We start from the raw sequence: 11,769 nt of genomic DNA on the forward strand, positions 1-11,769 counted from the left end.
AGACTAGAAGGAGAGTTAAATTTACCCTTTAAATGCTTCTTCTACATGGCAAGGGGTGGCAAAATTCAGGTTTGCCCCGGGGAACAAAATACAGACATCACTCGATATAACGACCCCTCTTTGTTCCGTCAAAAACGGGTGTTATGTTGGGAGGGTCGTTATATTGAAAGTAAAACATGTATGATAGTCGTTCTATGTAAACACTTGGGACTTATTCTTCCTTGTTGTTGTAATGGAATGGTCGTTATAACGAGCGTCGACTCTATCTAGTCGCGGCCCTGGTATAGAATCTACCGCACGTACTGACTTATAATTTCATTATTGTCTTTAGTGATTTCTTTTTGAATGGTTTGCAGTGTTCTGGGCGCTCGTCAACAACGCAGGAGTGGCGATATTCTCGGAGATCGAGTGGTGCAGCATGTCGATCATCGAACACATGTTCAACGTCAACGTCATGGGTGCCGTGAGGGTCACGAAAGCGTTCCTCCCGCTTCTCAGGAGATCCTCCGGTCGAGTCGTCGTCGTGTCGAGCGTTTCAGGTGAAGTAATGGATATTCATAACCATTATTAATGACATTAATCAATGATGTCGCAAACCACGTAGAGAAGGCGAAAATCACGAAAAACGCCACAGGTTTCGACATCACGCTGGAACGACAAAAAGATTTATTTGATTAATTATTACAAGTGTTGTTGGAAGTGGTGGCCGCTGACGTCATTGGACAGTCTACAATGACGTAAAAACGATTCCCGGACGCGCTCGAAGATATCAGGTACGAGTTTAGCTGCAACCGCTCTTGTACTTGTCGACGGGGAATTGGCAAACCGTTGCAGCATGCTTTCTGTGCGTACATTGCGTGGTCTCTCTGCATCACACCGTGCTGTGTGGAAGGTCCCCGTCTCCCGTAGTAGTCGATCGATCGTGGCGAAGGTAGTATGGTGCGGACAACGCCTCATCGGATATTGCTGTTGGGAAATCCGCATGTGCTAAGCGCCCATTGCCATCCGCCGACCGTAAATAAGATGCGTATCAGCATATTTCTCGTTCGTGTAATCAGCCATCACGGTACTCATTGAAACAGACAACTAACTGCTACACGTGCTTACTAACGCAATAGTGCTAATTCACGTCGTCCGCAGCGCGAGATCATACCCCAGCGCATACACTTCGCGACGCTGCTTACGTCAGATATACTGAGCCAACCCACGAAAGCATTCAGCGATCAACTGACATCCTCCTTTCGTCTCCTCTGGACTCGGAGCCTGCATGCGTTTTTCGTGATTTTCACCCTCCCAACGTGATTTGCGACACCGTGTTTCATTGCAATTTTTGTTCCTCTTGATGTCTGCTAACAACCCTCCGAGTTTGTCGGTCCATTAACAGAACATCCTGTGTATGTAGAAATGTCCATTCCATTTGTTAGCACAAGATTCCTCGAAAGACTGGTTATATTTTTGGAGATGATGATTACAAGGAAGAAAATGCATATCTGCCCCCACAGGGACTCGAACAACGGTCTCTCGTTTGCCGGACGAGTGCTCTACCAACTTTTCTTCCTTGTAATCACCATCTCCAAATATATAATCAGTCTTTCGAGGAATCTTCAGATTGGTACATATACGGTATATTCTATACAGATTAGATAAATTAGTAACTTATATATGAAACATTATTGTTTGTTATTTTCACATAACTTAAAAAAATTCCGGATAAACCCATCCTTTGGGAACGCTTCGATATCTCTCTGAGATGGGAAGAGGGTGGGGTGTGTCGGTCCTTCAGTAATCAATGTCGATAGAGGACGCCGCACGAAATCAAATCACTGGAAATATGCAAATCAGGTCCTGTGAAATGCCGAGCGTACGTTTAACAGCTCGTTTTCGATTTTTCTTGTTACTGGCGCTTACATAAGTTTTTCATTGTGATGTTGGAATCGATGGGAAGAGCACTGTTGGTGAGCTTATTTCACCTTAGGTACGAATCACTGGCTAAAACGTTACGAACATTCAGGACAGAATGATGAAAATTCAGAATTAATGAAAGAAAAGATTCCAGAAGATTCCAGAAGGATGAAAATTCGGAATCAATGAAAGCAAAGATTCTGGAATGATTAAAATTCCAGAAAATATTCCACAATGATTAAAATTCCAGAATGATTAAAATTCAGAATTAATGAAAGAAAAAATCCCAGAATTGATGAAAATGAAGAATTAACGAATGAAAACATCTCGTAATTGATAAAAATCTCGAATTAAATATGGAAAAATCTTATAATTAATGAAAATTCAGAATTAAAAAAAAAAATGAAAGAGAAAATCTCACAATTGATAAAAATTCAAAATTAACGAGAGAGAAAAATTCCAGAATCGATGAAAGAAAGATCCAGAATGATGAAAATTCAGAGCTAATGAAAGAAAAAAAATCTCAGAATTAATAGAAGGAAATATCCCAGAACTGAGAAAAAATAATTCCAGAATAGATTGAAAATGTGGAATTTTTTAACGAAAAAAATCTCAGAATTGAGAGAGGGAAAAAGTTCCAGAATTTATGGAAAAACTCAGAATTACAATGATAGAAATAATTCCAGAATGGTTTAAAACTCCAGAATCAAATCATATTACCTTGTTTACTGCAAAAAAAAAGCACTTGATAATAGTTATATATTGTTTTTTTTCCACTTTCAACTACTGTAAATGCGGTTTACCCCCCCCCCCCCCATCAAAACTCGGGGCCCGGTGCGACCACACTTGTCGCACACCCCTAAGGGCTGCTTTGTATCCGTGCTTATAACAAACGGGGGATGCAGAAAAGACACAGCCATTATAAAGACGCCAATCTCTTTCATCACGTCCCGGAAACCGGGTAAAAAAAACAAAACAAGAGATTACGGAATCGGCAGCAGTTGACGAGACTGATATTGCGATGCACATTAAGCCTGACACTTTCCAATGCTGATAAAATATTTCCCGCGAATACACACAATAAAAAGACAGAAAGCATGTCGGCCGAAGAGAGGATGTCGTTACTCTCGGGCGTCGGATCCGCACGCGATGCTACCTTAGGTGATCTCGAAGATGACGTAAGCAACGAAGAAGAGACATCATTCGTGGGCGACATGGAAGCACTGCCGTACGAAGTCCTCTACGACGATCCGAGGCCGTTCAGCAACGTCCAAGTCGACTGCTTGGTCCCGCGTCGAAGCATCGGCGTCACCATCGAGGCAGTCCACCGACCCTCAGCGAGCAGCTCGAGGTCCACGAGATTCTACAAACTCCACCTAAAGCACTGCGGTTTCAGGTGGATAGTCATCCGCAGTTACACTGACATCGCCCACCTGCACGGTCACCTATCGCTTTACAATGCGCTGCTAAACACCCGCCTGCCGACCAGACGCTACAAGAAATTCAGGAGGGAATCGGGACTGACCAGCGTGCCTCCGGTGCCAAAGTTCGTGTCGACCGGACGTATTTCGGAGCGCGATAAGAACCGAGAGAAGAAGCTCGAAAAATACCTGCAGGAGGTCTTCAACATCGACGTCTATAGGAACTGCAACGAGACCTTGTTGTTTTTGGAGGTGTCTCCTCTGTCTTTCGTAGAGGGTCTCGGCACCAAGATGAAGGAGGGATTAGTCTCGAGGAGATCCGGCGGATACACCAAGACCTTTTACGTGAACCCGTTCAGGATGTGCTGCGAAGAATACTGCAAGAACTGGAGGACGAGGTGGCTCGTGGCCAAGGAGACTTACATCGCCTACGTAAACCCATCGACAGGGATTCTCGAATGTGTGATGCTGGTGGACCACGCGTTCACTTTTGCCATCGGTCGCGATGCCAGCAAATACCGCGACCGACTTTTCATCGAGAACAACTTAAGGCACCTGCACCTGAAATGTTCCTCCACCAAGGACGCCGAGGAGTGGGAGGACCAGCTAGAGATCATGATCAGGGGCGGAGCTTCCGATTTCAAGCACCGGAACGTCAACGGTTCTTTCGCGCCGCAGAGACGTTTCACCAGCTGCAAGTGGATTGTTGACGGCGCCACGTACTTCGAGTGCGTCGCTACGGCGCTGGACAGAGCGAAGCAAGAGATATTCATAACGGGGTGGTGGTTGGTGCCGGAGATCTACCTGAAGCGGCCAACGATCCACGGACACTACTGGCAACTCGATCACGTCCTGAAGAGGAAGGCCAAGGACGGCGTCAGGGTCTTCATCCTGCTCTTCAAGGAACTCGAGCTCGCTCTGGGGATCCACAGCGAGTACAGCGAGCAGAAGCTGGCTAGCCTTCACGAGAACATCAAGGTGATCCGTCATCCCACGGGTAGAGTCTCGCTGTGGGCTCACCACGAAAAGATCGTGTGTATCGACCAGACCTATGCGTTCGTCGGAGGGCTCGACCTCTGCTATGGGAGGTGGGACGATTACCAACACCGTCTCGGAGACCTCGGACAAATCGAGGAGGACGTGAAGGTCTCTCGTCACCGATCAACGCTGTCCGAGTCTCACATCCTGGAAGCCCTGCAGAGGGAAAACTCCGGCTCCACCCAATGTCGCAGGTGCACCCTGGTTCAAGATGTTAATCTCCGTAAGGTGGAAAGGACGAGGAGGAACAGCACCGGGAAAGATCGGCAGGTCAAGAAGCCGATGTTCCGCGTAACCGCGAAAGGCACCTTCGCCGCACAGACATTGAAAGCTCCCCAGCAATCCGTCAGCGATCTGCCGACCCGGGCGGATCTCCACAGGAAGATGCAGGAGATGGCTATCGTCCAACTCCACGAAGAGCGCAAGTTCCGACTGTGGCACGGCAAGGACTATGTCAACTTCATCGCCAAGGACATCACCAACCTCAACAGGGCCTACACCGACATCGTGGACAGGCACAAGACCCCGAGGATGCCGTGGCACGACGTACACATGTACGTGCAGGGCGCCGCAGCGAGAGACATCGCCCGACACTTCATACAGCGCTGGAACTACACTAAGACCAAGAAATTGAAGGACGACCCGGAGTACCCGCTCCTCCTGCCGAAGTCTTACCCGGACGTCGAGAACGTCCCGTCGGTGCTCAGCTCGGAAGTCGGGAGGATGTTCATAGCGGACTGCCAGGTAGTTCGGAGCGTGAGCGATTGGTCTGCCGGGACGCAGGTGACAGAGTGCTCCATACAGAACGCCTACCTGAACGCCATCAGGGACGCCGAGCATTTCATCTACATCGAGAACCAGTTCTTCATAACGCAGCCGTCAGGTAGCTCTCACATGTACAACGGTATAGCGGACGCCCTGTACGAGAGGATCATGGTGGCCCACAGTCAGCGCGACAACTTCCGCGTCTACGTTGTGATGCCGCTACTGCCGGCTTTCGAGGGCGAGTTTGGGACCGGATCCGGGATCGTGATACAGGCGGTGATGCACTGGAACTACAGGTCGATCTGCAGAGGTAACACGTCCCTGTACCAGAGGCTAGCCATGACGATCGAAGACCCCTCGGATTATATCAGTTTCTACGGACTGCGCACCCACGGAGTGCTCGAGAACCGACACGTGACCGAACTGGTCTACGTACACAGCAAACTGATGATCGTCGACGACAGGACGGCAATAATCGGTTCGGCGAACATCAATGACAGGAGCCTGGTCGGAAGGAGAGACAGCGAAATCGCCATGGTCGTCAGCGACACAACCTACGTCAAGTCCAGAATGAATTCCAAACCCTATGACGCCGGTAGCTTCTGCTGCAGCCTGCGCAAGGCCTTGTTCAGGGAACATCTGGGCCTGTACATGAATACAGGTAGCGTCGTCGACGTCTCGGACCCCGTCGCCGAGGAGTTCTACAAGGACGTGTGGCACATGACCGCCATGCAAAACAGTCGGATATACGAGGCGGTTTTCCACTGCATCCCGTCCGACAGGGTCCGCCGGTTCTCAGACATGAAGTCTTTCAACCGGCAGACGTCCCTCTCTGAAATCGATCCAGAGACCGCAACGTTGATGTTGAGGAAGGTCAAAGGGTACCTGGTCGTCATGCCTACGGAGTTTCTGTCCGAAGAGAACCTGGCGCCCAAAGCGTACTGCAAAGAACATTATCTGCCGGAATCCATATGGACGTAACTTGGTACGTTTATGACAGGGGGTTCTTAACCTATTTCAGCCGCGACCCAAAATCAAAAAAAATATCATCTTCGTGACCCGCGAGACTGCTTTTGTTTTCGAAATAAGTGCATTTGTAACAGAACTGTAAGACGACTCGTACGACCCCCAGATCTCGGAATCCCCTCCGAGTTAGGTTTCCATCGTGACCCATTGCTCAAGAATCACTGCTGCGAGCGGATTTGTATTGTCGATCTCGGAATCCCCCGTGAATCGTTTGGGTCGTGATCCATAGCTCAAGAATCCCTACTGTTCAAGCGGATTCGTATTACCGATCTTGGGATCCCCGGCGAATTGAGTTTGGATAGTGACCCATAGTTCAAGAATCCATGGCATGGCTGTAATACGATAGTTACCCCCCCCCCCTCCCCTTACGGCATGACAAATTTAGCAAGTGGATTTGTACGACCAACTTAGGAAGTGAATCAAATTTGTGTCGTGACCCATACCTCAAGAATCCCTGACTGTAAGTGGATGTTCTGTACGAACCATCTTGGAAGCTCCTGCGAATTAAGTTTGGGTCGCGACCGATAGGTCAAGAACCTCTCGTCTATGATCAGAAAGAAGCGCCTCCAATGGTCTCGGACCAGTCTCTGAGACAGTTTTCGGTACAGAGGGTACGTTGCCTTCCGTCGCAGAGAGAGAGAGATTGGTGGACCGATCACTGATCGTCGTTCGATCAACTGCTGATTTATGATGGGAAATCACATGATTTGGATCATAACTCATTAACTCGTTCTTGATAATGAAAAAAAAACTCATTATGCTCATGAAACTCATTATATTACGAGAGTAAAAGTTTGATTATATTTCCAATAAAACCGAAAAGATAAGTTTTTATTCCGAAACCGTGAACACTTTTTTTCGTAGTGAAATTACTCTTTTTTTCTCTGTGTTTGAATGGCAACAGGGCACGTGACCTACCCGGGATTCTTGACGTACTCGATGACCAAGCACGCTCTGGTGTCCTTCGCCGACGGCTTGCGGCGTGAGATGCGCAAGTGGGATATCGCAGTGTCCGCCATTGAACCTTCCATGTACAGGTGAGTTCATACTGGATATACTGATGCGTATTTATTAGTCCTCCAACGACGAGAATGGTTTTCGATACGCTTTCGATCCCTTTCGGCATGCCCCCCCCCCCCCATCTTGGAGCAGGGCCCCTACATGAATTCATAGCGTGAAAAAATAAAAAAATGATGAGAATCGTCCCGGGTCCCAGGGCTGGAGACAAATAAAATGTAGGGAAATCCGACCTGTACAGTATAGAAGAGGATAAAAATAATAGCGCCGATTAACTGGTAATTAGACATTAAATTCACTCAAATAAACAGCAGCAAATCTTCCAAGCGAAAGGGGGTGATAGATGAGCCCAAGTCGACTATGAAACACCCTACTAACCCTGTCCTATCTCGAACCGTTTTCGAGTTCTGGAGGGTAATCGATTATGGGGGGAAAAAATGCGTCAGGTCTGAAAAAACCAGAATTCGTGAAGTTTCTTAAAAACCTACATGCGTAAACTAAGCACGCCTTTGATAAAAGCAGAAAAAATGCTATCAGGTGACACCGATTTCATCGAAATATCTGGTTTTAATGGCGAGCTACAAGCGCTGAAAGATTGACAAAGTTCAAAATCGAATTGTCGCCAAAATTTTTAATTGCAGATTCCGCAATCACCCTTTCAGCTGCAGTCGGTCAAATTTGCCAAAAACTTGTCCATTAGACTAACTTTCGAAAGAGCCTAGAATGAATCAAAATTGGTCCGAAAAATTCAGTCGTTTGTTCGCAATGCATTACTGAAATCTGCGTTCGTCGAAGTAATTGTAGTAGGTTTTGGCGACAATTCGATTTTGAACTTTTCCAATCTTTCAGCGCACTAACATCTTTCTGCTTTTTGCAAATGTGTGCTGAGTTTGCAAATTGGTCTTCCAGAAACTTCAGAAATTTTGTTTTTTTCAGACTTGACGCATTGTTTTTCCCATAATCGATTATCCACCATAACTCGAAAACGGTTTGCGATAGGATAGGGTTGGTGGGGTGTTGCATGATTCACTTGGGCTCGTCTATCACCCCCCTTCCGTACGGCAGAATAGGTCGGAATCACCCTGCGTATGCAATCTGACTGTTAGGTGCACGTAGTCACACTTCCGGCACAACTCACTCGATAGTAAATTGCCCATGACAATAGACCGGAGTTCTGTCCGGTTTGAGAGAAACAAAGTAGATAATAGGACGCTTGAGTGATCTGGAACGGTGTCCTGGGTCACTTAAGTGATCTGCAAAGATGCCGGTGATCTGTAAATACAAAGGTCACAATAGGCAAAATGCCCAACAAGACTGATCGTTCAACGAGAATGATCTGGAAATGTTCCGCTCAGTTCATTTGTAAAAAATTAAGTTTGAGGTCGTGGGCCGCATCAGATGACTTCGAGGCCATATTTGCCCATGGGTTAAGCATGTATGCTTTAGAACGATGATTCTTTGCATACCTGCATTGTAATATACTCAAACATTCACATTTATTCTTTTCCAGGACCCGGATAACAGCGAGCGACGTCCTAACCGGAGCCCTGGATAACTCCTGGGAGAAGACGCCCGAACCCATAAAGGAAGCCTACGGTTTCCCCTACTATTCTGATTTCAGAAAGCGCATGCAGAAGCTGGCCACGAAAGCCCGGCCATACCTGGAAGAGGTCGTCGACAGCATGGAGAGGGCCGTGACGGAAACCCAACCGCGGACAACCTATCGCTGCGCAGGTCCGATCGACAAGGTCCGGATCTGGTTCATGTCCCTGCTTCCTGTTCAACTTCTGGACCTGCTGATATGTCGCGTCATCCAGCCGAGCCACCGGCAACTGTCCAGAGGTGACAAGTCATCGTGACACCACCCACCCCATTTCGTTCCAGTTCACCACCAGACAGTGCACTTAAACAGATGTCCACCTGAACAAGTGTCCAAGCACTGTCTTCAGTACTTGGACATGAAGACATTTGTTTTTTAAATATTATTCATCTTGGAACAATGTTTTCAACATTTTTCCAACTGCGGATGAAAGTAGACCTTTTTTTGCAGACCGGCAGAAATCAGAGATATGATTTGCGGACCGGCAAAACATAAAAATGAATAGGACAAAAAATAAATATACTGAGTCATCCAACCACAGATGGCGCCATTCAATTTATAATGGTTTTATGCTCGACGTGGCCCAGCCTCCGGGGTTAATGTAGAGGCCACACTCGTGTCCAGCCTGGCCCAATAAGTCCCAAGATTGGTCATGGGTGATTAGTGTGGCCGATCCACCACTGGCAAAGTCGGAGGATGGAAGGTACTAGAAGGCTAGTCGAAGAGAACGATCAAGACCTTACAGCCCTCACCCCAAGTCAAAGCAGCCGTCTTCCAATCCCTCTGGCCACACATTTGTCGAAAAACGTCAATAGTCACAACACGGAGAGTGATCTGAAAACAAATATCTGCCAAGGAATATTGGGCCAGCTGGTAGCCAGCCTATGCCGCTGGTGCTTTATTGCAGTAAGGTGGGGAGGAAAACATTGGAAACTTATATTTGCTAATGGCTATTAGGCCAGCCTGGACATGAGTGTGACACTAGCTTATCGCTACCCCTACCGTTAAGCCAAGCCGTCGTGCCAATTTGCACACAACAACCAGATGGACTGATATGTCGATTGCCCGATCCCTACCAATGTATCCCCCTCCACGGAATACGCCCTTGCGCATTATGCGGGACGTCTGGCAACCAAAGCCACTCATCCTCCATCAATGTTTCACTAGTGTCGGCATCTCTGAGTGATCGAATAAATGCCAAAAAGATGACTTCAGACATCACCATGGGCTTGTGGATTTTGAATTACTAAAATATTACTGAACTCTTGACTCATCTCAATATATCAAGTACTTTCGGACCTATATCCTTTAGCTCAGGGGTGCACAACCTCCGACCCGGGGGGGGGGCCAAATGATTTGCATGATGCCTTGTTCTGAATCGTTCTTTCTATAGGAATGTCCCGTAAAATACGGGTCATACGGTCACTCGTTATACACTAGTTTCTTCCCGTTAGCGGTAGAAATATACCGCATATATCTGGCCCGAGGGCGAAAAAGGTTGTCACTCCTGCTTTACCGTGTCTCTTTGATGTAACTGGAAAACGAACTCTTGTCTCTGTGCTCAGATGGCAAAATGTTATGTCTCTTTTAAAAAAAAAAGGGTTGTTCGCATTCCGGAGTCTCGTTCGTTCAAATTTTGGAATGTGGCACAATTTTGTCGTTCTCTTTCAGTTTATGAAGAAAGAACGGAGGCAAATTGTAATAAGTCAAAAAACCACAATATCTCCATGTTGGCAAAATATTATTCACAAATTTTCCATCGTTAAATAAGTCACTTATGGCATTCTGTCATCTAAGCACAGGTCTAATAAGGACTTATTAAACTAATATAAAGGCTGTTCCCTCCCCCCCAAATTGGGATTGCACAGCGGAAATCTCTGCAACCGTTGACCATTAGGCCGGTCGTCAACTGGAAGCTACTAGGAGTGAAAACAAGTCGCGTGTGCGCTGGGAACGAAAACAATTCATGTACTAGGAACGCGAAAACAAGTCGCGTGTGTAATGGGTGCGAAAACAAGTCACGTGTGTACTAGGAGGGAAAACAAGTCGCATGTGCATTGGGAGTGAAAACAAATCGCGTGTGTACTAGAAGCGAAAACATGTCACGTGTATGCACAACTTGGTTTTACTCCTAGTAGCTTCCGGTGAACGACCAGCCTAAGCAAGATACTTTCAATCACAAAAAATTTTCATATAAGTAACCTCGCGGTTGCTCATAATGTCCTAAATTTCCTAAGTAGTCGTATACATAGAGAAACAAGGAAATTGATTTTTTTTTTATGCAGACCATGTGTGTGCTAAAACTTCCAATCAGTGAAATGCAAATGCAGCTCTTAGAAGCCATTACAAGAAAATTGCATATTTTTAAATACAATATTAATGGAGATATTCGACTTTGAAGTTTTCAGCGTTCGCAGCCAGTGATTTAGGGGTAGTTTCATAAATTGCAAAACGTAAATTAAATTCAAAGTTGTCGAAAATTCTGTAATTGTGAAAATAATTGTCAAAATATGTAATTATTATTTATTGCGAATAAAAAAAATGAATAAAATGGTAGTAGTGCTCATTTTCTATTCGTGTACAATCCCTATGATGGCAACTTTTGAGCCAATTGAGAACTTGCCAACACAGTTAGAAATTGCCAAAACATATTGATTTTATACATTTAATATCTCGTTATATTGCATTTAAAAACAAAAAAATGTTTTGCAAATGACTTTTCAGAGCGGGATTCCAATATATTTGGCATTTTTAGCACACGGCGACTGTATAAAAAGTTAATTTCTTTACTTATACGGCCGTTCAAGTAAGTTATGAGATTTTAACTAACTACGACTACTACTGAACCGTACAAGCACCTCGTACACATTCCATCTGTCAGTTGTGCCTGTTTCATGTTCTTGCTAGGGCTGCTATCTTTCTTCCGTATTTTAAAGTCCTTCATCCCTTTACTAGTCGTGGGCACACACGTTGCCCGCCATCTAAAGAAGAGCATCTTTA

General features: G+C 46.1%; 2 protein-coding genes across 2 annotated transcripts in view; both read left to right on the forward strand.

The window, feature by feature from the left end:
* The window catches only part of LOC149085783 (17-beta-hydroxysteroid dehydrogenase type 6-like), a 29,785-nt gene extending 20,476 nt beyond the window's left edge, over positions 1-9,309 (forward strand). The window contains exons 3-5 of the mRNA XM_089232183.1: positions 357-539; positions 7,057-7,189; positions 8,680-9,309. Of these exons, the coding sequence (XP_089088309.1) occupies positions 357-539; positions 7,057-7,189; positions 8,680-9,028 (665 nt within the window). The 3' untranslated portion in view covers positions 9,029-9,309. The remainder of the gene's footprint in view (positions 1-356; positions 540-7,056; positions 7,190-8,679) is intronic.
* Pld (Phospholipase D) lies at positions 2,992-6,176 on the forward strand. The gene has a single exon (XM_089232184.1). The coding sequence runs from the start codon at positions 3,000-3,002 to the stop codon at positions 6,105-6,107; it is 3,108 nt and encodes a 1,035-aa protein (XP_089088310.1). The 5' UTR covers positions 2,992-2,999; the 3' UTR covers positions 6,108-6,176.
* Positions 9,310-11,769: the final 2,460 nt, after the last annotated feature.

This window comes from Pholcus phalangioides, unplaced genomic scaffold, assembly GCF_987345545.1.
Source record: "Pholcus phalangioides strain wild (caught in Gottingen) unplaced genomic scaffold, Ppha-v1.0 ptg000005l_1, whole genome shotgun sequence".
NCBI classification, from domain to species: Eukaryota; Metazoa; Arthropoda; class Arachnida; order Araneae; family Pholcidae; genus Pholcus; species Pholcus phalangioides.